The sequence below is a fragment of the Chionomys nivalis genome, chromosome 9, assembly GCF_950005125.1.
Source record: "Chionomys nivalis chromosome 9, mChiNiv1.1, whole genome shotgun sequence".
Taxonomy (NCBI): domain Eukaryota; kingdom Metazoa; phylum Chordata; class Mammalia; order Rodentia; family Cricetidae; genus Chionomys; species Chionomys nivalis.
The window spans coordinates 69,452,469-69,480,264 of NC_080094.1; the positions used below are offsets into that span (position 1 = coordinate 69,452,469).

The window sequence follows — 27,796 nt, forward strand, 5'->3', positions numbered from 1 at the left end:
GGACCTCTGAGGAAGTAGGCCTGAGCCAGGACCTCTGTGGGTAGAGGCTTCAGTCTGGGACATGGAAGGGAGTAGGCAAGAACCAGAAACTTCTGCCGGTCTGAGCATGAGTCTGGGACCTCTGAGGGAGTATTTTGGAGTCAGAGTCCTTTACAGGACCAACCCCAAGCCAGAAGCCTCTGCAAGAACAGATCCAGACCAGGGACATTACAGAAATAGGTCTGAGCCGACAACCTAGGCTAGTGCAGGCCTGAGAGAGCAAAATCCAAGGGAGCGGAGCAAAACCCAGGAGCACTGAGTAACCTCCAGGAACACAGAGTGACCAACCAGGTAACTAAGACCATGGGACTCTGACTGTACCACCAGGAACAACCGTCTGAGCCTTGGATTCACTGGCACCTAGAAGATTAATCAACAGAATCACAGACAGCCCCAACCACTCTACTAGAAGAAAAGATGAGTAGAAAAGGTAAGAACACACACAACACCACAAAGAGCAATACAGCACCAGTAAAACCTAAAGACCCTACAACAGCAAGAGTTGAACAACCAAATATAGATGAAACAGAAGAAAATGACCTAAAAAATAACGTCAGGAGAATATTTGAAATTCTTAAAGAGGAAATGAGAAATTCCCTCAAAGAAATGGAGGAAAAGACAAACAAAAAATTGGAAGACATCAGCAAATCCCTTAAAGAAAACCAAGAAAAAGCAATCAAACATATGAAAGAAACTATTCAAGACTTGAAAACTGAAAAAGATATAATAAAGAAAACACAAGATGAGGGAATTATAGAAACAGAAATCATGAGAAAACAATCAGGAACCACAGCCGGGCGGTGGTGGCGCACGCCTTTAATCCCAGCACTTGGGAGGCAGAGGCAGGCGGATCTCTGTGAGTTCGAGACCAGCCTGGTCTACAAGAGCTAGTTCCAGGACAGGCTCCAAAACCACAGAGAAACCGTGTCTCAAAAAACCAAAAAAAAAAAAAAAAAAAAAAAAAAAAAAACAATCAGGAACCACAAACACAAGCATAAATAGAAGGATACAAGAGATGGAAGAGAGAATCTCAGGCGATGAAGATACAATAGAGGAAATAGACTCATCAAAGAAAGCTTTAAATCTAGCAAAAGCTTAACCCAAAATATCCAGGAAATATGGGACACCATGAAAAGGCCAAACCTAAGAATAATAGGTATAGAAGAAAGAGAAGTTATACTCAAAAGCACAAAATAATATAGTTAACAAAATCATAAAAGAAAACTTTCCCAACCTAAAGAAAGATAAGCCTATAAAGATACAAGAAGCTTACAGAACATCAAACAGATTGGATCAAAAAAAAAAGTCCCCTTGCCACATAATAATCAACACACTAAACATACAGACTAAAGAAAGAATATTAAGAGCTGCAAAGGAAAAAGGCCAAGTAACATATAAAGGTAGACCTATCAGAATTACACCTGACTTTTCATTAGAGACAATGAAAGCCAGAAGGTTGTGGTCAAGTGTTATATAGACATTAAGAGACCACAGAGGTCAGCCCAGACTACTATACCTAGCAAAACTTTCAGTCACCATAGAAGGACAAAACAAGATATTCCATGACTGAACCAGATTTAACCAATACCTAGCCACAAACCCAGCCCTACACAAAATACTAGAAGGAAAACTCCAACCTAAGGAAGTAAGCTACATCAACAAAAACACAATTGATGGTGTCATAGCAGCAAATCCCAAAGAAGGGAAAAACACACAAATTAACATCGCCAGCAATGAAAACTAAATTAACAGGACATATCAATCATTGGTCATTAATATCCCTTAATATAAATGGATTCAACTCAACTATTAAAAGACTCAGGCTAACAGATTGGATGTGAAAACAGAATCCATCCTTCTGCTGAATACAAGAAACACACCTCAACCTCAAGGACAGACATTGCCTCAGAGTAAAGGGTTGGGGAAAAAATATTCCAATCAAATGGACCTAAGAAACAAGCTGGTGTAGCTATCCTAATATCTAACAAAAAAGACTTCACACTAAAATCAATCCAAAGAGACAAAGAAGGACATTTCATATTAGTCACAGGAAAAAGCCACCAAGAGGAAATCTCAATACTGAACATCTATGCCCCCAAAACAAGGTCACCCTCATATATAAAAGAAACACTTCTGAAACTTAAATCATACATTAAACCACACACACTAATAGTGGGAGACTTCAACACTCCACTCTCACCAATGAACAGGTCAGTCAGACAAAAAATGAACAGAGAAATAAGGGAACTAACAGATGTTATGACTCAAATGAACTTAACAGACATGAATAGAATATTCCATCCAAACAGAAAAGAACATACTTTCTTCTCAGCACCTTATGTAACCGTCTCAAAAATTGACCACATACTCGGTAACAAAACAAACCTCAACAAATACAAAAAAACTGAAATAACCCCATGTATTTTATTAGATCGCCATGGTTTAAATTAGAAGTCAAAAGCAATACTAATTCCAGAAGGCCAACAAAGATATGGAAATTAAACAGTGCTCACGTGAGTGGGTCAAGGAAGAAATAAAGGGAGAAATTAAAGACTTCCTAAAATTCAATGAAAATGACCACACAACATACCCAAATTTATGGGACACAATGAAAACAGTGTGAAGAGGAAAATTCATAGCACTAAATGCCTACATAAAGAAGCTGGAAAAATCTCACACTAGTGAATTAACAGAACATTTGAAAACTTTAGAACAAAAAGAAACAAACTGTAGAAAAAATTAATGACATCTTGAATTTTGCAGGCAAATGGATGGAGCTAGAGAACATCATTTTGAGTGAGGTAACCCAGACCCAGAATGACAATTATCACATGTACTCACTCATAAGTGGTTTTTAAACATAAAACAAAGAAAACCAAACCAAAAATCACAATCTCAGAGAACATAGACAACAATGAGGACCCTAAGAGAGACATACACAGATCTAATCTACATGGGAAGTAGAAAAAGACAAGATCTCCTGAGTAAACTGAGAACAAGGGGACCTTGGGAGAGAGTTGAAGGGGAGGGGAGAGGCAGGGATGGGACCAGAGAAAAATGTAGAGCTCAATAAAAATTAATAAAAAATTCTCAAATCCACAAAGCAACATTTATATGTCTAAATTACACATAAGGCTTTTTTTTTCCTTTTGAAACTGCACCTTAGGTAACCCAAACTGCCACTATGTAAATGAGGCTGGCTTTCAACACCTGATGTTCCTTCCTAAACCCACAATTGCTGGGATTACAGGCTTGCACTGTTATGCCTGGCCATAAGGCCTTTTCTAAGGGATAGAAATGTGATTATTTACTATGTATTCTACTGTTCTTAATGCTTTTGCTTTCTAACCCCTGAGACATAAAAATAGAGTTCAGAGAATATAAAACTAATTTACTGGCATCAAAAGACTTACTACTTCTATTTTTTTTTTTTTGGTTTTTCGAGACAGGGTTTCTCTGTGGTTTTGGAGCCTGTCCTGGAACTAGCTCTTGTAGACCAGGCTGGTCTCGAACTCACAGAGATCCGCCTGCCTCTGCCTCCCAAGTGCTGGGATTAAAGGCGTGCGCCACCACCGCCCAGCTACTACTTCTATATTATAATAATATTGTATAATGAAACAGATATAAATGGTCTTTGAATTCTGTTATGTTAGACAGTATGTCAATCTTTATCCTGAGAGCTGCTGTTCTTCAGGTGGACTGACAAGAAAAAGACAAATTTCCTGATTGCTTAAATTATGCAATAGAATGTATACAGTTCATCTGAAAGACTCCAAATTCTTTCAAACATATGTACATGTCTTTGGATGCTCAATAAAATACTAATTTCAGCAAAATTACAAATACATATAAATGACTTCTAGTTTCTTTATGACGATGTAAGGTACTTAAGTATTCTAACAAGTAGAAACCAGAGCAAATGGAAAAGTCAACGGTTCTTCTTAGACTTGTTACAGAAGGTAGATCCTGGACAAACTTGCTAGCCTAGAAATGAAGGTACAGTCAAACAGAAAGAGTTTCCATTTACCAGAGCAGCAATTTCTATAAGAATCAATGCCAGATTAGGAAAACCTTAAATGTAATTGGTCAATTGCTGGAGGCTAGTGTGAAACTCCAGGAGCATAAGTCATGGGGCCTGTGGACCTACTCCTGCTATCTTTCCCTATAGAAGCTCTACTGTGAACTCACAAAAGATACTAGTGAATATTCTCCTTGTACAGGAAAAAAAGAAACCATTTCTAAGAAAGTTACAGAATCCTCTTCTTAGCAAGGCCTTCCTTCTGGGAAACTATTTTATAAAAGCATAATCAAATATAAGAACCATCAGATATGGCAAAATTGTGGGAATCATCAAACAGGGAACCTTTTAAAAACCCTTATTAATAAAGTAAATATTTGAATTAAAATAAATTCAATAACAAAGATGTAAAATATAGAAATTCTAAAAAAGTGTCTAAAAGAAATGTAAGAGATTAATACAGCAGAAAAGCAGGGCAGGGGCTCCAACTGGAGAAGTGGGAGGAGATCAATACAAAAGGAGGGAGAAACAAGGGATACATTATATCAATGTTGTTTAATAAAGACTCAAGGAGTCATACTACCTTGTCTTCGTTTGTGTTTCTATTGTTATGAAGAGGTATCATGACTATGGCAACTCTTACTAAGAAAAACATTTAGGCCGGGCACGCCTTTAATCCCAGCACTCGGGAGGCAGAGGCAGGCAGATCTCTGGGAGTTCGAGGCCAGCCTGGTCTACAAGAGCTACTTCCAGGACAGGAACCAAAAGCTACGGAGAAACCCTGTCTCAAAAATCCAAAAAAAAAAAAAAAAAAAGAAAGAAAGAAAGGAAGGAAGGAAGGAAGGAAGGAAGGAAGGAAGGAAGGAAGGAAGAAAGAAAAGAAAAGAAAAGAAAAGAAAAGAAAAAAAAGAAAAACATTTAATTGGGGCTGGCTTCAGTTTCAGAGGCTTAGTTGATTATCATCACAGCTGGCCATGGAGGCATACAAGCAGATATGGTGCTGGAGAAGAAGCTGAGAAATCTACATCTTGATCAACAGGCAGCAGAAGGAAACCCCGTGTGTCACACTGGGTGTAGTTCGAGCATATATGAAACCTCAAAGCCTGCCTTCATAGTGACACACTTCCTTCAACAAGGCTACAACTACTCCAGTAAGGCCACACCTCCTAATAGTGCAGCTTCATATGGGCCAAGTATTCAAACACATAAGTCTATAAGGACCATCCCTATCCAAACCACTACATCTTAAATTTACCTAAAATTATACACAACACATATGTCACGTAAGTGTATATGTATTCAATCACACACACACACACATTAAAGGCTATTAAGTCACAGATGAACAAAATCCCAGTACTAAGCACCAGAAATCTTCTTTCAAATGGTTAATCAGGGTAATCCAAATGACTCCCAAAACAAGAGAGATGATTGCTGTTGCCCTTGGCTGCCTCTCAGAGGTTGAAGATAAGACCTGATTGCTGAAGATAGCTCATACTTAGGACACCAAGCTCAAGTGATTATTAGAGCTGGATCTAACCTGAAAGCCCCTTCCTGCAGTCTAGCTTTCATGGTAATGGAAAATATTATCCAAGGCACCAAAGTAGGGAAGAAATTAATAGTTCTACCCAGTTGTAATACCTATAAACAACAATAACCAGCATGACAAAGTAACTAAAAGTTCCAATAAACAGCCCTCACATATTGGTGGTAACCAACGGCTATCTAGCTGGACTCAAGGCCCACTAAAAAGGAGGAAATCAAGTGTGATATCAGAACCCTACCCTATTTCCTGGGGCTAGAGGACCTTAGAAAAGAATCTACTACAGCCACTTTGCTAGGCCAGCACGATTCCTTCCTACATTCCAGGTTGAAAAACCACTGCCTTAGAGTGCACGCTACTGCTGCTATGTTGTTAAATGGGCAAGCTGCCTTCAAAACAACTGTGTTTATGTGTATAGGTTAGTGCTGCTGTCAGTTTTGGCTAGTGCAGCAGCAAATGTACAAGTTTATAACTGGCCAAAGAAATGAAAATAAATATGAGATTAATGCTCATCTATAAATAGGACATCTATATCACCCCCTCTAAGGCTCAGGGAACACTATAATGATTAGAAAGAATTAAGAGCTGGAGGAAGGGCATGGAGTTGTGTGGAAAATGACTCCCAGAGCCGGGCGGTGGTGGCGCACGCCTTTAATCCCAGCACTTGGGAGGCAGAGGCAGGCGGATCTCTGTGAGTTCGAGACCAGCCTGGTCTACAAGAGCTAGTTCCAGGACAGGCTCCAAAACCACAGAGAAACCCTGTCTCAAAAAACCAAAAAAAAAAAAAAAAAAAATGACTCCCAGGTATAAGATAGCTGTTGCAATCCTGAACTTAAGCTACGATTACTTGCAGAAGGTTGGGGCCACCAACATCCTGTTATGGAGGAGAGGAAGAACTCACAAGGCCCTGCCTCTGCCTGAGAATTTATAGCCAGTTAATGGTTGCTGGAGGAAGAATATACATCTTCTGTGATGTAGCCATTGGTAAGGTACCCAAGCTCCCTAACAAAACTCACAGTCATTAAAAAAAATAAAATAGAAGGGAAACTATTTGAGAAGGTGACTATCAATTGGTGTCAGAGAAACAAGGCAATGAAGGCTGAATGCAATTAAAACATATCATATACATGCATTATAATGTTCTCGTGAAACCCATTATATTGTTATATTTTTAGTATCTACTAATAAAAGATACAAATTGACTTGAAATAAAACCAAATAATGGAAAATTATCCATGTTCCAGGGAAGGAAGACAATTTTGACAAGATGTCAGGTCTTTTTCTTAAATTGATCTATAGATTCAGTGTAATATCAATCAAAACAGCATGTTATTTTGTGGATATAAACATACCAATTTTGTAACTGTTAAAGAGATCAACACTATAGAAGAAAAATCCTCCTGTTCTGCACACAATAGGAATAGTGTCTTAAGGACAAAACCCCACCCATCAAAGGCTCCAACTTGTCAAAATACAAACTTATTTGAAAGGAGATAGTGTAACTAAGAATGTAGTTAGGGAAAAGTGTTTGCTTCCCTATTCCTCTAAAGTAATTGCCTAGGAGAATGCCTCCCAAGGGTTAGCACACAGAAGCTGATAAGAGGTGTGGTCCATGAAGGGCAAGATACACCTGCATCTGGCAGCAGAACTTGACAGCACTACCCAAGCGGTACTGGTTGTAGACCTAAGAGGTAAAAGTTGAAGGGGTCATGATGTCTAGATCCCTGATTCCAGAGAGTGTTGAAGCCAGGCAGGGTCAGAATCCCAGCAAAGAAATCTTTTTTGGGGGGGGGGTCTCTTGGGGGGATTGTTCGTTTGTTTTTCGAGACAGAGTTTCTCTGTAGCTTTGGAGCCTATCCTGGAACTAGCTCTTGTAGACCATGCTGGCCTCAAACTCTCCACCTGTCTCTGCCTCCCCAACTGCTGGAACTAAAGCTCTTCAAAGAGATTTTTTTTTTTTTTGGAGTAGATAGCATTAATTTTATTATCCATCATTATATTATACAAAAATCTACAAATAATAGATTTGTACAGGAGAAAAATATCCAAATGAATAGTAAATGGAAGCGTTAACAGAAATAATTTAAACTTGCTTTTTTCCTCCCATATTAGGATGACAGCCATTTCAAAGCATGATTCTGACATCAAGGTAGCTTTTGTTCACTGGTCAAAACTTGCCATTTAAATTAAAGCCCTCAGTCTCTGACAGTTCTATGGCTCTTGACAAAACTTCTGAAGTCCTCAAGAAAGGTGATAAATTCTTGGTGCTCTAGGACTATACTGAGCTCCACCAACTCATCTGCAAAAGTGTTGTCTGCCCCTAGGTCCATAAGGAAATCCATCAGGTGGTCATACAAGGCCCAGTCCAGGGAATCTGCGTGGATTCGGAATCACCAGTGCTGTGGGACAGTGGTCTGTACCCTGTCAATTGTATTTTAAATAAACACTGATTGGCCAGTAGCCAGGCAGAAAGTAGAGACAGGACAAAGAGAACAGGAGAATTCTGGGAAAAGAAAAGATTCAGTTGTCACCCAGACACAGAGGAAGCAAGATATGACTGCCTCACCAAAAAGGGTATTAAGCCACTTGGCTGACACAGACAAGAATTACGAGATAATTTAAGTTATGAGAGTAATAAGAAGCCTGAGTTACTAGACCAAGCAGTTTATGATTAACATAGGCCTTTGTGTATTTCTTTGGGACTGAAAGACTGCAGGACTGGTGAGACAGAAACCTCAGCCAACAAATGGTGCCCAATGTGTGGACAGCTGCATCCACAAAAAACCTGAGAGAGCTTGGGAAGTAATTCTAGACAGAAAGGAACGGATTTAAGCACGACTTACTAGGCCAATCAGTTTATGATTAACAGGGATAGAAACCTCAGCCAACACACCAGTAGCCTGAAAACTAACTTCCTTAATAGAGAAAATATCACTCCCAGCCTCCTCTTCTTGTCTGATCTCATCCTCAGGTAGTGACAATCCAGTACAAGGGTCTTCTTGCCATCACTCTTTGTAACTTCCAACCACAAAATTGGGAGTGGATGTCAGTTCCAGCTCCTGTTCTTCAGCCTTCTGCCTTGTGAGGGTTCCTCCTCACCATCAAATGTTGGAAGGATGCTGTTGTTAATATTGAAGGTGATAGTGATCTTTTCTCCAGCAACTTTGCGTAATAATTTAGCCTCTGTCCCATTCACTTCCAGCTCCCAATCTCCAAACATTCTGGGGAAGGGACTTATGCTTCTGGATTTTCTTCTCTTCCTTAATTTCATCCATCAAGAATTCAACAAAGGCCGGGCGGTGGTGGCGCACGCCTTTAATCCCAGCACTCGGGAGGCAGAGGCAGGCGGATCTCTGAGTTCGAGGCCAGCCTGGTCTACAAGAGCTAGATCCAGGACAGAAACCAAAAGCTACGGAGAAACCCTGTCTCGAAAAATCCAAAAAAAAAAAAAAAAGAATTCAACAAAGAGCCGGGCGGTGGTGGCGCACGCCTTTAATCCCAGCACTCGGGAGGCAGAGGCAGGTGGATCTCTGTGAGTTCGAGGCCATCCTGGTCTACAAGAGCTACTTCCAGGACAGGAACCAAAAGCTACGGAGAAACCCTGTCTCGAAAATCAAAAAAAAAAAAGAAAAGAAAAAGAAAGAAAGAAAGAAAGAAAGAAAGAAAGAAAGAAAGAAAGAAAGAAAGGGAGAAAAAAAAAGAATTCAACAAAGGCTTTGTCTCCCTCAGTGTGCTGAGTTCCACGGCCGCATTAGCAGGGCACCAGGGGCTGCAGGAGGCCAGAGCACAGTGCAGCCCGAAAGGCCAGAGGCACAGTTGGGCACAGGCTGCAGTAGTTGCCAGAGTGGCAATGCTGGGCGTAGAAGCACCCAGGGCACAGGGCACGCCTGAAAAGAGATCTTAAGAAGACATTATAGCCAGGCAGTGGTGGCGCACACCTTTAATCCCAGCACTCGGGAGGCAGAGGCAAGCAGAGCTCTGTGAGTTTGAGGCCAGCCTGGGCTACAAGAGCTAGTTCCAGGACAGGATCCAAAGCTACAGAGAAACCCTGTCTTGGGGGGAAAAAAAGAAGAAACCATTACATGATGCTCTAGGGAGAACCCTAAGTTACAATGGAGACCCCAGGATCTCAATTTGATTGCAATAAAATCACCTGGGAGACACACCTCTGGCCATACTTTTGGGGAATTATTTTGATTGGGTTAAATGAAGTGAGAAGACCTGACCATTGTGGGTAGCACCATTCCCTTGCTTAGGATCCTTGATTGTATAAGTAAAGGAAGGGAGCTGAGCAACAGCAAGCATTCTTCATGGTTTGTTTCTCAGTGTAGGTATTATGTGACCAAATGCTTCAAGCTCCTACTTACTATGTTGCCTTCCCTACTGTGATTGACTGCAAGTCAAAATAAACCCTTTTCCCCTTAAGCACATCAATAGGTGAATAAACTAAAACATACCATAAACTTCATTAAAGTAGGAACATGTTTTATATTCTTCATAGTTATATTCAGCACCACATATTACTTAGCACATATATGTTACCTGAAGAAGGAAGGAAGAAAGGAAAGAAGGAAGGAAGGGAGGGAGGGAGGGAGGGAGGGAGGGAGGAAGGAAGGAAGGAAGGAAGGAAGGAAGGAAGGAAGGAAGGAAGGAAGGAAGGAAGGAAAGAAGAAGTAAACAAACTATCTAGCTGACACAGTAAATTTTTTTACAGGCTATTCCTATTTCCCTAAGAATTACAGGCCATACCTCTGATGATAAATTGAAAAAATAATATTTTTTAATAGATGGAAAAACATGCATTATATTTGCTATAATCATACCTAATACTTATGAACTTATATTTTGCTAACTTCTATCAAAAAAAATTACTCAACTGTTTTCTTGCAATATTCCATAATATCTTATAAGACTAATTATTTTAGACTATAGGTTTTTTTTGCTTAATACATCAATCGTACCTTCTTTAAACTGTCTATTTCAGATTCTTGTTTTTCATTTAAGGTGGAAAGTCTTTTGTTTAACTGTATTGCTTCTTGTACTGTAACATAAAAGATATCAGAAACAGATTATATAAATAAAACAGTCCTAATGCAATGTATAATGCTAACTTAATTTAATTTCCATTAAACTGCCATTTGCTATCAGGTAAGTTTAATTTACTAATAATAAGGAAGCCCACTAAATATTCCCTACTGAATATACAAACTTAGATAAAATATCAACCTACCATTTTGTTCTAACTTTACATGATTTTCTCTCACCAATCCAAACTGATTTGTTATTTTAACATAGTATTTTTCAATTTCATTCAGTTGCTTGTGATAATCTTCTTTAGCTAGATGGTGTAAATGGGCCTTTTGTTCCTATTTTCAAGAAAAAATTTGAAGTTATATATAAAATAACCATACACATACATTTATAACAACTTCTGATAGTTGCCCTCTGATTTTCATAAGCAAGTCATGTTACATGTATGTATAAAGATACAATGATGATACATAATTTTCAAAATCAAATGACAAGGAGTCAGACAGATAACTCAGTAGGCAAAGGCACTTGCCACAAAGCCCGATGAACTGAGTTCAGGCCCTGGGAACCACATGGTGGGAAAAGAGAACCAGCCTCACAAGTTCTCCTCTGACCCAAGTGAGCGCATACTCCACCACACCCCATCCTCACACACGAAGCAGAAATGTAATAAAAAATGGAATGATATCAAGTCCAAATGGATTAAAGACCTCAATATCAGTCCAAACACACTGAACCTGATAGAAGAGAAAGTGGGAAGTACTCTACAACACATGGGCACAGGAGAACACTTCCTACGTATAACCCCAGCAGCACAAACACTAAGGACATCATTGAATAAATGGGACCTCCTGAGACTGAGAAGCTTCTGTAAAGCAAAGGACACTGTCACTAAGACAGAAAGGCAACCCACTGACTGGGAGAAGATCTTCACCAACCCCGCAACTGACAAAGGTCTGATATCCAAAATATACAAAGAACTCAAGAAATTAGACCGTAAAAGGTTAATCAATCCAATTATAAAATGGGGCACTGAGCTGAACAGAGACTTTTCAACAGAAGAAGTTCAAATGGCCAAAAGACACTTAAGATCGTGCTCAACTTCCTTAGCAATCAGGGAAATGCAAATCAAGACAACATTAAGATACCATCTTACACCGGTCAGAATGGCTAAAATCAAAAACACCAATGATAGCCTCTGCTGGAGAGGTTGTGGAGAAAGGGGCACTCTCATCCATTGTTGGTGGGAATGCAAACTTGTGCAACCACTTTGGAAAGCAGTGTGGCGGTTTCTCAGGAAAGTCGGGTTCAACCTACCTCTCGACCCAGCAATACCACTGTTGGGAATATACCCAAGAGATGCCCAAACATACAACAAAAGTATATGCTCAACTATGTTCATAGCAGCATTGTTTGTAATAGCCAGAACCTGGAAACAACCTAGATGTCCTTCAATGGAAGAATGGATGAAGAAAGTATGGAATATATACATATTAGAGTACTACTCAGCAGTAAAAAACAATGACTTCTTGAATTTTGCATACAAATGGACGGAAATTGAAAACACTATCCTGAGTGAGGTAAGCCAGACCCAAAAAGAGGAACATGGGATGTACTCACTCATATTTGGTTTCTAGCCATAAATAAAGGACATTGAGACTATAATTCGTGATTCTAGAGAAGCTAAATAAGAAGGTGAACCCAAAGAAAAACATATAAGCATCCCCCTGAATATTAACCTTCATCAGGCGATGAAAGAAGACAGAGACAGAGACCAACATTGGAGCACTGGACTGAAGTCTCACGATCCAAAGGAGGAGCAGAAGGAGAGTGAGCACGAGCAAGGAACTCAGGACTGCGAGGGGTGCACCCACACACTGAGGCAATGGGGATGTTCTATCGGGAACTCACCAAGGCCAGCTGGCCGGGGACTGAAAAAGCATGGGACAAAACCGGTCTCGCTGAACATAATGGACAATGAGGACTACTGAGAACTGAAGAACAATGGCAATGGGTTCTTGATCCTATTGCACGTAATGGCTTTGTGGGAGCCCAGGTAGTTTGGATGCTCACCTTAATAGACCTGGATGGAGGTGGGTGGTCCTTGGACCTCCCACAGGGCAGAGAAACCTGCTTGCTCTTTGGGCTGAGGAGGAAGGAAGACTTGATTGGGGGAGGGGGAGGGAATGGGAGGTGGTGGCGGGGAAGAGGCAGAAATCTTTAATAATTAAATAAATTAATTAATAAAAAAAATGGAATGATAGGGACCAATAACAATACTTTGCAGTGGCAGAAAGACAATATAACATCATAGAAAATATACTAAAATTGGAGACATAATTGGTAAAATTTGAATCCTACTGAGAAGGATTAATACCACAAATTAATACAAATTTATATCCACTTAGGTCACTACTATTATCAATTACTAAGCAACAGAAAATAATGAACTATATTTAAATACCATTAATTTCTCACAAGAGAATTACATTAATTCTTACCAGATATGCAAAAATCTAACCCAGTTTAACTGGAATCTAATGGAACATTTTCAAGTCAAGGACATTTTCACTTTCAATCCATACTAATGTAGTCTTTAAGAGAACACTGTCTATTACATATTAATTTATGATCCCACAGCAGTCTCCTTAGCCTTTTAGCTAAAAAGCAGTAAGTAGGCAGTCAAAATCTATAAAAGTTAATAAACTTGTTAGTGAAAAACACAACGAAGTCTGGAGATTCCTTTCACAGGCACTCCTTATCCATAGAACTACATATATATTGAACTGTAATATACTTAGTCCAAAAATCCTTGGCTTCATGCCAAAGTGAAATCCAAGGAAAAGAAATTTCATTGATTTGCATGATAAAATTCTGCTTTTCAGATACTCCAGACTATTCACTGGTCATGATAAATAAATACTATTAAGACTTTTAAATTCCATGGGCACCTTTAGTTCTCTTGGTCATATATTGACATTTGAACCTGTGGGCACAAGGCATGCACACTGTGCACAGACACAAATATATACAGATCAACAATATAAACTGAGACATTTTATTCTGAAAGAAAACGTACTGTCACTCTGAATTTTATCAAAACTTTTAACACTGAAATATTGAAATTTTGAAAGAAGACATCTTTCTTCTTTTCTTTCCTTAAAGGGAAGTAATATACAAAGAGAAGCCAAACATGACTCAAAGGGCAGTGGACAAGGTTTTACTACATTAAGCAGACAGTAGTGTACAGTCATAATGGTCATCTGTAACTTTAACTAAGTGCACTACCAGCTGCCACTATATACAATAGAATTTTCCTCAGTGGTCAAGTTGTAGTAATGGCTAATTTGATGTTCCAAATTTACTTTTCAATGTATTTTGTTGCATTATTATTGGTAATGATCATGACTTTTCCAAGGTGAGATAGACAGAAAAGTATTTTGATCTGTGATGTGTTAGCTTCTGTAGGGGCATATCTCCACCTTTACAGGGAAGTCAGTTTCTTGAACTCCCTGTAGATTGGCATTTGTTAGGAGTTAAATGTTCACCTCTATGGAGTCATGGACATCTTTAAAATTTCTCAATACTATTTTTAAGTTACTCATTTTAGGATACTCTGCTGTTCTACAAGTTCTGTCTGGATAATATTAGAATGTCTATCCTGTTTCCTGACTATTTGCCATAGTGCTAAATAGTATAGAAGATAATGTTCTACTTTCATAAAATAAGAATAACATTGAATAAAGAAAGTGTCATGAGAATTATATAAGAATAGAATAATAAATTAAGAATTATATGGCAAATATATTGTTTAAAAATATGGTTTTTAACTTTTATATAAGAATATTGCCCATGAATGGGCAAGAAAATCAATATATCAATATATAAGATAGTTTTAATGAAAAGTGATATAATGCTTTCAACTGTCAGGAAAAAAATATAATTTATCATTCATATACTAACAAAAAACTTGGAGATATTTCTGTGGGTTTTTTTTTAAAGATTATGAGTATCTGTTCAATGAAATTTTAAACTGGAATAAAGTAAAATACATTTTACGTGGCCTTTGATCCTTCACTGTAGCCTTATCTCCCAGGTCAAAGGGCACATTATTCAATTTCTCTATATTTTGTGTAAAACCACTGTAGCGTTGAGGATGACTTTCAGCACAAATGTCATGGTACTTACAGCTAAAGTGGAATATAGTTTTTCAGCTTCTTAATTAAAATCACAGTTTAAAATAGTCTGACAATGTCATCTTTATTCTCTTCAGTTGAATAGCAACAGAATTTTCACATCTTCTATTCAATCAAGCCTAACAATCTTCCTATTATTTTTAACACCTCAAATAATTTCAAGAAGCAAAATATTTAAAATGGTTTTCAATGTTACAGCAACAGTCTCCATTTCTTATTTATGCAATAGCCAAAATATAGCCAAAAATTAATTTTACTTGCTTTACAGTCTATTCCAAAGAATGAGATTGTAATAGCATAAGCCCACCCAAGAAGCCTTCTGAAGATTTAAGTAGATATAGTGAGAATTCTGTTTAATTAAAACCACAAAAAAAACCTCAATAACAACAGCAACAAAAATCTCTTCCTTAAATATGAGGGAGAGTATTAAAAAATAAGTATTTCATGAAATGTTATTCTGTAAAGTAAATATTAATTTTATATGCATAAAAATAAAAAGCAAATACTTACCTGGACAATAACAAGTACCATACCATAAATTATCATGAATGTAGAACAACAAAGGATGAACATTGCCTCGTATTTTATTTGTAATATGTAAGCATTAAGAAATCTGGCCGGGCAGTGGTGGTGCACACCTTTAATCCCAGCACTCTGGAGACAGAGGCAGGCGGATCTCTGTGAGTTTGAGGCCAGCCTGGTCTACAAGAACTAGTCCCAGGACAGGCACCACAGCTACACAGAGAAACCCTGTCTCAAAAAAAAAATCTACAAATAAATTTGCAAAATTGATCTAAGTTATAATGACTTTGAAATTGTGGCAGGCCTTTAAACTGTAACAATACCCAGTATCAATTTTCTAGAATTTTTTTTTTACTAAAAGTCACAGTTATATTACAATATTACTATGGATCTTGTGTTCTAATCCAAGTGGTAAAAATATATATTATGCAATTTTCTTACCATTTCACCCACTTTCTTCTGTAAAGAATATTGAGAAACCTTGAAAAGAGAAGGAAAATCTATTAGAATTCTTTACTTTAAATTCCTTCTGACATCAAAACTGCATGCTACCAAATGTGGCATTTATCTATTACAATTTTTAGTGAACTTTTTTCAAATTTTTTATATTAACTCTCTTCTTACAACACTAGTATATTCAAGGCAGTACAGTGTCTTGTGCCTATAATCCTAGCACTTGGAAGGAAGGGGTTACATAGTTGAGATCCTGTCTTTAAAAATACATTTATTGCCTTTGTTCACAATATATTTACAGGAACACTATCACTACATCTGTTCCTGGGATACTGCTTGAATAAGACAGGTCCCTCGCCATAAGAGCGTATTTTCTGGTCCAGTAATAGTAGACAGACAGTGAGTGGTAAGAACTATACCATGTTAAAGAATGGTAACTTCAAGAAACTGCATCTGGTAGAGTTTGATACTTCAAACTAGTGTTTGTTGAAGGACATATTAAAGAACAAATAAACATAGGACTAAAAATTATTTTAAGTAAAAAAAAAATCTCAGGACCTTCCGTAAGTACTGACTACTTTAGTGCTTCTGGCTTTAGTGAATTGAACTTTAAAGGAGAGCTAGAGGGATATGACGGCAAAAGATGTCCCAGTCTGTAGGACTCTTAGAATTTGCAATGGCTATATAAAATATAGTAGCCCAATGTTTAACTTCACCAATTTACCTAATCCCTCTCATGTTTATAGGCTTACCTGGTTTTCAGCTTTTTAACAATGTGAATTATTCTGAAATGTGCTTATATTTGAATTTTGTAGTCATTTCAGCAGAACAAATTTCAAAAAGTAGAATTTCTAAGGTTTGTTCTTTTTTAAAAAAAAAAATTACAAAGTTACTTTTAATACTTTGGAGCAGGAAGGAAGGAGTACAGCTCCTCACTCTCAGGAGTGGTCCAGAGAAAGAGAAGCTACCTGAGGGAAGGAAGCACCAAAGGGATTACCAGCTGCTGACTCGGGGCAAAGGGAATGCCATCGGTGCTGCCACCTGTGACCACTACAGACCGAAGCAGGTGTATGGTGAGCCTGGTGCCAGGCACACAGGTGAAGGGCTCAACTGCTCGGGTCCCATGTCTTTCTCATTTGCTTCTGCTGCAAGATCTCCAAATCCCCGGGCATAGTAGAGGATGGTCCTTCTGATTCTCTGCTATCAGACAGAGACAGAAGCCCTTCATCTCTGGGCCTTCCCTTAACAGAACGTCGCTCTGCTTTTTCATATTTTTCTTGCAGGCCAGCTCACACTGGATACATTTTTGTTTTTGAAAATTGTCACTTAGTCCTCCAGAATAGCTGACCAGGCTAAACTCTAACCAGCCATGTATGAATTCTCATTTTCTTCAATAACTTAGATTTGTTAAACTTTAAGAAAAATAAAATAACTGTTTCACATTCACTATGAAACAAATGCCTTAGCTAGCTGCCATAACCTCAACAGAATAGTTATGTGTATGTCACTTCTTCAGTAAATACTGACTGCTTGGACCCTGTAAGGAAAGTCCATAAATGCAGGTACTGGGAGTAACAACAGTGGACCCAGGAAATGCTTGCTCACTTTTATTCTGAGGAAGATAAGCCATAAGCAATGTACTTAAGTTAAACTACATGGTAAGAGTTAAAGAAAAACAATCAGGAAATGTAATTTCATTGCATGGTCGGTAAAGACCCTCCTGAGTCAGCAACTTGTGGTTAAAGTCTTAAGAAAGAAGGAAGAAAACTAAGTATAAATATAATAAATACTATATAAATAAAATGTGGTATATAAAAGATTGAAAATTACTCATGTATCTATAAAGCAGTCCACTTTCACCTGGATAATTAGCACATTTAAATCCTTAGCCCAGACTGGAATACCAGGATGCAACTGCCTAAACACAGTACCTATGAAAGCATAAAACCAGTCTTCAACTGACAGATAGGACTTCATAAAACTAAAACGTTTCTCCACAGCAAAGGAAACAACTGAATTAAGAGACAACCTACAGAATGAGAGAAAATCTTTGAGATTAATATCTAGTCTATAAAAAAAATTCAAAAAACTAAATAGCAAAAAATCAAATAACCCACTCAATAAATGTGCTAATAAAATTAACAAAAGTTATCAAAAGATGAAGTACAAATATTAAAAAATGTCCACTCTTGCTAGTTATCAGAAAACACAAATTAAGTGTATATCATCCCACCCAGTCAGAATGACAGTCATTCAGAAAACAAGTAATTCCAAGCTTGGTGATGTACACCTTTAATCCAAACACTCAGAAGACAGGAGGAAACAGATCTCTGTGAGTTCAAGACCACCACCTGGTCTACATAGCATGTTCCAACCTAGTCAGGGTTACACAATGAGACCCTGTCTCAAAAAATAAAGTTCCCAAGGATGTACACAAACAGGAACGTTCACATGCTATTGATGTGAATGCAAACTGGCCCAGATACTATGGAAGTCAGCATCTCCCATAGGGCCCAGCACATCAACATATGACAGAGATGCTTGTGCACCAATGTTTACTGCAGCAATCCCATAACAGCTAAGTATGGAATGAATTCAGGTATCCACTAACAGAGGACTGGGTAAATAAATATGGTACATAATAAAAATGGAATTTTTAGCTAAAAATAAAAAATAAATTATGTGGTTTACAGGAAAATAGGCACAATTAGAGATGATCATAATAAGTAAACTAAAATAAGTCTCAGAAAGACAAATATACGTTTTCTCTCATTTGTGGTTCATAGGTTTTACATAGACACATAAAATCATGTGTATATATGACATGAAAGTAGATGTGGAACTGGGGGAACAAGAATGAATAACGGGGGGGGAGGTATGGGTAAGATGGGCTAGTACATGTATATTTGTATGAAAAATATCCTTATGTAGCCCAGTAGTATGTGCAATAAATATTGTCAGTGAGCTGCTCCTAATTGCAAAGACATTCAGTATACCAACACAAGAAACTTTGTTTTTAACTAAAACTTGTTCAAAAATAAAAGTTATCCCATGAAAAACTAAAACCCTAAACATGTATTATAAAGCATTCCCTGCATGTGTACACAACCAGGGGATGATCACTAACATTTTGAGATTCAGGAAAAAAAGGAAGCATCCTAAATGAGTTCTGTAGAAAAGTTACATGACATAGTTTCAGCAGAAAATGTACTTCCTGTGAAGAGGGGCTAGCAAGTTAAAATTTATGAACCACATCAAACACAAAGACCTCCAAGGGGAAACTCAGCAGGCAGACACTGCAAACAGGAAGACTTGACCATCAATAATTAGAGATAAGAGATAAAAATCTCAAAGATATAAAATTATTTTATATGATTAAAGACGTAAAAGACAAAGTAAAAAGCATGAGAAAAGTATAAGATGCTATAAAAAAGGCAAATTTGAAAGTGTACCAAATTGAACTTCCATAAAACAGAAATGCAGTTATAAAATAAAAAACTTAATGGACATGTTACATGACAAATAAAACATAGTTGAAAAATTAGTGAACTAGAAGATAAATGTAAAGAAACAACGTAAGACACAGCAAGCTCACAGAGACGAGGGAAGTGTGAGAGTACGAAGACACGTAAGGCACACTGAGAAGATGCAGAATGTATCTTCTACAAAAATGGAAAGGAGAAAAGATGAAGATTATTGGGGAAGGTAAAACTTGAAGTCATCACAGTTTAAAAGGTCAAAAGTATTAATTTCACATCACAAAAATATAAACCTTGAATTATATAAAATTAGAAGGATGGTAAAAATTTGGGTGATAAGAATTATTCTGACTCCACTTAGAGAGCTGTAGGTCTCTTTTTCAAGATTTTAAAAACATATATGCAGTTTCATAGCAAAACTGAGAGAAAAGTACAAATATCCCATAGACTCCCTGCTCTCCTCACACAAGAGCAACCTCCCTGACTATTTTTTTTTTATACCATCTTACACCTGTCAGAATGGCTAAAATCAAAAACACCAATGATAGCCTTTGCTGGAGAGGTTGTGGAGAAAGGGGCACACTCATTCATTGCTGGTGGGAATGCAAACTTGTGCAACAACTTTGGAAATCAGTGTGGCGATTTCTCAGGAAATTTGGGATCAACCTACCCCAAGATCCAGTAATACCACTATTGGGAATATACCCAAGAGATGCCCCATCAAATGACAAAAGTATCTGTTCAACTATGTTCATAGCAGCATTGTTTGTAATAGCCAAAACCTGGAAACAACCTAGATGACCTCCCTGACTATTAACACCTCCCTCCCTCCCTCCCTCCCTCCTTCCTCTTTTCCCCTCCCACACACAAATTATGTGCCTGTTACAATTAGTGAGCCTACAATGACACATTATCACTCAAAGTCCACAGATTACAACAGGGTTCACTCTTGAACAGTCTATGTGTCTGGACAAGTGGGTAATGATATGTGCCCAGCACTATAGCACCACACACAGTGTTTTCACTATTAACATGCTTCAGTCTCTTTTTTACTCTTTTCCTCTGCTTTTTAACAAAGAATGTTGAATTTTGTAAGAAACAGCCAAATTGTCTCCACAGCTTTTCTGTGATCTAGATTTTGGTTATTTCAATTTTAAAGCACAGTGTTATTTTTGACACTTTACTTTGCAATTCCTTCATAGCATATGATGTGGAGCATCTTTTTATATGAGCACATGTCTTCTGTCTGTGTATCTTTGGTAAGGTTTGTGTTAGATCTACAGCATATTTTTTATTTGAGTTGTCTGTTTTCCTCTTACTGGGTTTAAGAGGAAACTGAATGTGATGGAGAGCAGCCGGCATCAGGAGAGCCTTCTGTGGGTACTGTCTTCTCATCTGGAGCACTGAATGTGATGGAGAGCAGCCGGCATCAGGAGAGCCTTCTGTGGATACTGTCTTCTCATCTGGAGCACTGAATGTGATGGAGAGCAGCCGGCATCAGGAGAGCCTTCTGTGGATACTGTCTTCTCATCTGGAGCACTGAATGTGATGGAGAGCAGCCGGCATCAGGAGAGCCTTCTGTGGATACTGTCTTCTCATCTGGAGCACTGAATGTGATGGAGAGCAGCCGGCATCAGGAGAGCCTTCTGTGGGTACTGTCTTCTCATCTGGAGCACTGAATGTGATGGAGAGCAGCCGGCATCAGGAGAGCCTTCTGTGGGTACTGTCTTCTCATCTGGAGCACTGAATGTGATGGAGAGCAGCCGGCATCAGGAGAGCCTTCTGTGGATACTGTCTTCTCATCTGGAGCACTGAATGTGATGGAGAGCAGCCGGCATCAGGAGAGCCTTCTGTGGATACTGTCTTCTCATCTGGAGCACTGAATGTGATGGAGAGCAGCCGGCATCAGGAGAGCCTTCTGTGGGTACTGTCTTCTCATCTGGAGCACTGAATGTGATGGAGAGCAGCCGGCATCAGGAGAGCCTTCTGTGGATACTGTCTTCTCATCTGGAGCACTGAATGTGATGGAGAGCAGCCGGCATCAGGAGAGCCTTCTGTGGATACTGTCTTCTCATCTGGAGCACTGAATGTGATGGAGAGCAGCCGGCATCAGGAAAGCCTTCTGTGGATACTGTCTTCTCATCTGGAGCTCATCTTTCACTATGTCTGCATCAGGAGAGCCTTCTGCGGGTACTGTCTTCTCATCTGGAGCTTGTCTTTCACTATGTCTGCATCAGGAGAGCCTTCTGTGGATACTGTCTTCTCATCTGGAGCTCGTCTTTCACTATGTTGAAAGTCTTTCAAAAAGCAGAAACTTTTCATTTCCATGACGCCCAGTTTACAGTCACTGCATGGATCATTCCTTTGGTCTCATGCCTCAAAAGCCAATGCCAAACCCTCCTAGATTTGTTTCCTACATTGTGTTCTATAGAATTGCTATAGTTTTATATTTGACAGTTTGGTCTCTGATCCATTTTGTTATTTTGTGTCAACTGTATGTCTGTGTTTAGAGTCAGTTTTTCACAATGCCAACTTGTTCCAGTATCATTTGTCATTTACTCCAAGACCTTTTGTGTTACATGTCCTCTATCCTCCTGATGAAAACATCATTCAAATGGCTAAGACCTATTCATGGATCAAAACATACACATAGTCACAGCTCCAAGAATTCTGTTCTCTTTCATCAGAGTGATTGGGTGAGACTTAAGACCATTAAACTTCAATAGTAAAAAGAGCAAATTATTAAATATGCCTTCAGATCTGCAAAAGTCATTAGTATCCTATAGTATATAAGAACACTATGAAGTTAGTGAGAAAATAATGAGAGAGAGCTATAGAGGTCATCTATCGCCATAGTCCCTACCCAGTTTAATCACATTCTATCCATCTTCCTCTTCATGCTTCTGGACAGTCAATAAAACTGACTCCAGAGGTCTTGAGTTCAATTCCCAGCAACCACATGGTGGCTCAAACCATCCATAATGAGATCTGGTGCCCTCTTCTGGCATGCAGGGAGAACACTGTATACATAATAAATAAATCTTAAAAAAAAAAAAAAAACCCACAAATTAGAAAGGGTGTTTTTATAATGGTTACAGTGTTAGTGATTTCTATTTTCTTTTTTTTTAACAGACTTAATTAACATTATTTTTCTTCTATAAAAATCTTTATATGGTGGCCACAGCTGGAGTCTAGGTCCTCTGAACAGAGACTCTGTTGCAGGTTTAAACAAGACAGTCAATGAATTCCTGATAAGAAGACTTGATGAACACAAAGAGATATATACATAGAGAGAGTGGCAAGAGTCCAGGAGACGCCATGTAACCACCAAATGAGAAAGATGCCAGAACCTTACTGGTAAGCCAAAGCTGCATGGTGATATGATACACTGATTAATAGAAATGAATAAATTTAAGATTTAAGAGCTAGCTAGGAATATGTCTAAGTCATTGGCCAAGCAGTGTTGTAATTAATATAGTTTCTGTGTGATTATTCGTGTCTGGGCAACCAGGAAACGAAAAGTGCAGTCTCTACCTACAGAGGAGACTTGGTGAACACAATCTCTTTCCAGGGGCTGAGAATCAAATAAATGTAGGTCTTAGAGATGTTATCAAAGCTGGGCTTGGCAAAGTTGCCCAGGGTGGCAGCGAAGCCCCTGCCTGATATGTAGTAGTCATCGTCAGTAGCTTCTTGGGCATAAGAGCAGAGACTACGCCAGTGCCTCTGAAGGCAGGGATGAGATGCACCAGCACTGAGCCACAACTGCCTGTCACTTTTCATAAAACAGTGTGGGCCTTGCCAATCTTGTTCCCACAGTCAACTTTCTGCACAGGGACAATGGAAAGTTTAGCCAAGATTGTGGTCCCTCGGATAGCAGTGGCTATCTGTTGGAGCACTTAACACCAAGATCAAGATGACCACTGTAGTCCCCGAAAGCAACAAAAGCCTTGAATCTGGTCCACTGGCCAGTCCAAGTCTGATTTTGCACTGTCGTTACCTTTAGAACCTCATCCTTTAGGGATGCGTCAAGGAAAAGCTCGATAATCTCTGGTTCCTTAATGGGCAGGGAGAACAGATAGAGCTTCTCCAGGGATGTGATTTTCATGTCCTTAACTAGGTGACACAGCCTGGAGACGAGGAGCCACTCCTCTTTGGCTTTACCCCCACAAGCCCCATGGCCTCAACCATGGCCATGGCCTTGACAACAACCATGGCCCCTAAAACTGCTGCTGATCCCCCATGGAAGCAGTTGTGGCCTCATAATCTCCTCCTGGCTGCATCGGCCATTTGGTGTTTTGAGGAGAAAAGAAAGAAGAGGAAAAGAGAAGGAGGAGGAGAAGAAAGAGGAAGAGGAGGAGAAGGAAAAGGAAAAGGAAAAGAAGGAAAGTTAATGTGATATAAAATGGATTCACAACAAATCTCCACTATGTGGTGAGAAATAATGGGGGGGAGGGGCAAAATATGTATCTGTACGTACACCACAGGCTGGCATGCCAAAGACGATCTTTGTGAACCTGAAAGTTTATGCTTTGACTTGTGAGATTTCAAAACATACTAGCCGTATTTAGGGATCTTGGCGCATCTGCCCTGAGTTGACATGGGCAGATGTCATACTGCTCCACGTGGAGTCTCCTCTCCTAGTTAAAGAAGGGTCTCCACAGTTCCCTTTGTGGACTGTATCCAACAGCAGCCCATGCCTCTTGTCATCTTCCTAATCCTTTCACCAACCTGTCTTTAGCCTGGGAAAGGCATCTCCCAACTCCACTGGGGAGGAATTGGAGAGGAGAGATGCGGCCCAAGGCTCCTCTTCCGTAAGTTTTCTGATTTTACCCCTGGTAAAGGCGATGTTGCGGTCTCTTTTGCTGATGGTACTCTAAGGCAGATTTTCAAACTCAGCACTGCTGATGTGTTAGGCCTGACAGTTCTTTGCTCTCAATGGCTGCCTTGTGCTTTGTGTTGGAGGGTGAGGTAGCATTCCTGGCCTTGCCTGCTAGATGGTAGCAGCATCTACTGTCCACGGAATTCTCTAGGCCAGTGGGTTCTCAGCCTGTGGGTCTCAACTCCTTTGACAAACCTCTATTTCCAAAAATATTTACATTAGGATCCATAACAGTAGCAAATTTATATTTATGAAGTAACAACAAAAATAATTTTATGGTTGGGTGTTGCAGAAGGTCCTTCCGCTCCTCCAGCCAATAGCCACTGAGATACCAGCCCACTGGGGCGTGGTCTCTCTCCCTTTAAAAAAGCGGATACTTCCCTTCTTGCTCTCTTCCTGCTCTGGTTCCGGCGACTAGACTTCTTCTTGATTGCGCAGAGGGCTGTTGTCTGGGACAGTGATCTGTAAGTTTTTTTCCCTTTAAATAAATACCACCCTATTAATCATAATTCCAAACTGGTGTGGGATTGTTTATGACTTACGCCTTCAGTTGGGAGGTCAGCACAGCATGAGGAACTGTATTAAAGGGTTGCAGCATTAGGAAGGTAGAGAACTGTAGTGAGCTGCATGAAGCCACACCTGATGGCAATGTAGAGAGCTGCGTGGAGTCGCACCTGATGGTGCTGGCTCCCGCCCTCCGCGATCCAAAAAGCGAGTGCTCTCTGTGATAATCAACCCCTATGGCTAAAGCCTGACTTATGCTATTATCATGCAATGACTGTCAGCTGCTTGCATATGCATGGACCTACGGGCAGTGCCCACCTGGCAATCTGAGGCTGGCGGCCCAGGCCTACTTAAGGGCTGGGGGAGAGAGAAGGAGAGAGAGCGAGAAGGAGAGAGAGAGAAGGAGAGAAGGGAAAAAGATTGCTGTGAATAAAGTCCTGGAATAAACTGCTTAGCAAGAAGAGCTCCGGTGTTGCGCGTCCTCCTTGCTGGTCGAGGGGGGCCGCGACAGAACCACTGCCCTAGGTACTGCAAGATGTTCCCTGGGGAGCAAGTGGTCAGCTAAGAAACCTTGACTGTGAGGGCTCCTCAGTTCTTCCTAGATTTTTGGAAACAGGGATCAAGTCTTTAGCCATATGTGGGTTCATATAAAATCCCATCTTGTAAGCAGGACACTGTCAAAGCAATTACAAACTCAGCAGTTGTGCACTAGCACTAGATTAGAGTCAGACTCTCCCAACGATCAGTTATGGGGCAAGGGGATGGACTCACTGGGACCTACCATACACTGCTGATCTGCTGGCAACTGACAGATTTTAGGAGAGAAGGGGAACAATATCCAAGTGGGTAACCGTTGGTGAGTTAATCAGGCTCTGATGGTCAGTTCAAAACTCAGGTTGACATAATTGGTCCTGATTAAACTCTGTGGGACACTAAACAAAAACAAAACTAGCAAACAGGAAAAGAAGTTTACTGCAGGGTGTTGGTTGGGATAAGAAAAAAATAAGAAAGGGTAGGAGAGAACAGGACCAGAATATATATATAAACTTGAAAGAACAAAATTTACTAATTAAAAAGAAAAATGAACTAGAGTAAATTTTAGTTAAAATTTCCAGTGATGATAAAGAAATACAGGCAAGAAAAAAGTAGTCCACAGAAGAACAAAAACAAAGTCTTAAAATTACTGACTCATACTCAATAATCATGTCATATCTCACCTTTTATTTCTCTAAGCAATGTTTTATATTTTTCAATCAGAAAACTTCACCCCTAATATTTTAAGCATTTTCTAAGAACAAAGACTTTGTTCTATACAACCCCAATACCAATTACACCCAGAGAAATAGTAACAGTAATTTTTAGAGTCTAACAAATAGTTCTATCCAGATCTCCCCACTGAAACCTTATTCTTTGTATGGATATGTCTTTCCTTGGTGCAAGATCCAATCAAGGACCATGTATTGCATATAGTTTCTCTCTAAGCAAAAGTATTTTGCCTTTGCTTTTTTTTATGAGTGAATTTTTTTTCTGTTTTGATACAGGGTATGTATGTAGCCCAAGATGACCTCAAACTCATAAACCTCCTGTCTCAGCCTTTTAAGTGCCAAAACTACAGGTGTGTGCCACTACTACTTAACACTGACAGATTTTAATATCCCAAGTCAGCTGTTTAATGGGATACTCCAAATTATAACTGAATATCTTCTGTATTTTCTATGAGACTGAGAAAAATTTAAGAGCAAAAGCCATAATTTCTTAGCCTTTATATTTGCAGAAAATAAGGAATTCACATGTTGCAATTATTCAGTTAATGCTAGAATTTTTGTTCTGTTTTTTGAGACAGTCTCTCATTGTTTCTTCAGTGTTCGATTGGTATAAGCTTGTTGTAAAAAATTACACAGATAAAGGTATGTGCTCCTTATGTCACAGTGACACTGAACCCAAGGAATCATAATCAGCAATTTTACATTTGATCTTCTTATTTGTTCTCGGTAAGCAATGCTATCTATATGGTAATACTCTGAAACCATAAAAACATTTTCTGCAGTAATATTTCCATTTTGACTTAATTTTAGTTTTGTAGGCTCAAAGCAGAAATCTTTCCTCTTTTATGCTCACCGCTGTATCCACCCCACTAAGAAAAGTGTTTGGCACACAGCAGACTTTCTGTGCACATGTACTGAATAAATTACCAGTATGAGACTAAACAATTTAAGGGCAAAGGCTATCATTTCTCAGTCTTTAACTTTGCAGAAAATCAGGACTTCACATGTGTAGAGTAAAAGGGCCAGTCAAAGAAACACACTGACTTGAAACAAAAACTAGTTAAAGAAACATACTTTGGCCCTAAAACCAGAGTCAAGGAGACACACTCTGCCCCTGAACTGAGGTCTTCTGCTTCAGTATGAAAACCAACCAATCCTTGAGCAGACAAACAAGTCAATCATTGATAACAAAATCCAGTCAATCTCTAAACTTGTCCAAACTCTGGGATTGAAATCCGACCAATTCCCACCCAGAAAATCTTCACCCTGGAAAAACTCCACCCCTATGAAGCCCTATATAAGCCTGTACTGTCTAGTTGGGAGCTACCTACTTCCACTGAGGCAGAAGCAGCCACTGTCCTGAATTTCTCCCTCCCATAATTTTTTTTTTTTTTTTGGTTTTTCGAGACAGGGTTTCTCTGTGGTTTTGGAGCCTGTCCTGGAACTAGCTCTTATAGACCAGGCTGGTCTCGAACTCACAGAGATCCACCTGCTTCTGCCTCCCGAGTGCTGGGATTAAAGGCGTGAGCCGCCATCGCCCGGCCCTCCCATAATCTCTTGAATGAGTTTTGGTTGAAGACCTTCTTTCCCCAGATTGGAGTGGGGCAGAGAAGTAACAACTTGTCAACTTTTGCCAGAACAGAAGAAAACTGCTCCATTTCTGCTGCAGGAGGGCGTCCTCCTTAGCAGAATGAAGCAGAGTAACGACTTTCTCTGGAGCACAGACAACAGGCATTTCTGAGGGGAAACTCCTCTAGCAGAGGCAAGGAGAGCTGAGCTGTAACAGCTCCCTTGGAGAATTACATTCCGGTGGGGAAACCAACCCCCACCACAACAAACAGCCAGGATACCTTTCTCTTCAGAGTTG

The 27,796-nt window shown here is 39.3% G+C and overlaps 1 protein-coding gene and 1 pseudogene across 1 annotated transcript in view; both read right to left on the reverse strand.

The window, feature by feature from the left end:
• The window catches only part of Ccdc73 (coiled-coil domain containing 73), a 114,724-nt gene that overhangs the window by 62,032 nt on the left and 24,896 nt on the right, over positions 1 to 27,796 (reverse strand). The window contains exons 6-8 of the mRNA XM_057781627.1: positions 15,791 to 15,829; positions 10,831 to 10,966; positions 10,562 to 10,641 (exon numbers count right to left, since the gene is read on the reverse strand). Coding sequence (XP_057637610.1) covers positions 10,562 to 10,641; positions 10,831 to 10,966; positions 15,791 to 15,829 — 255 coding nt within the window. The remainder of the gene's footprint in view (positions 1 to 10,561; positions 10,642 to 10,830; positions 10,967 to 15,790; positions 15,830 to 27,796) is intronic.
• On the reverse strand, positions 7,180 to 9,776 carry LOC130881439 (complement component 1 Q subcomponent-binding protein, mitochondrial-like; annotated as a pseudogene).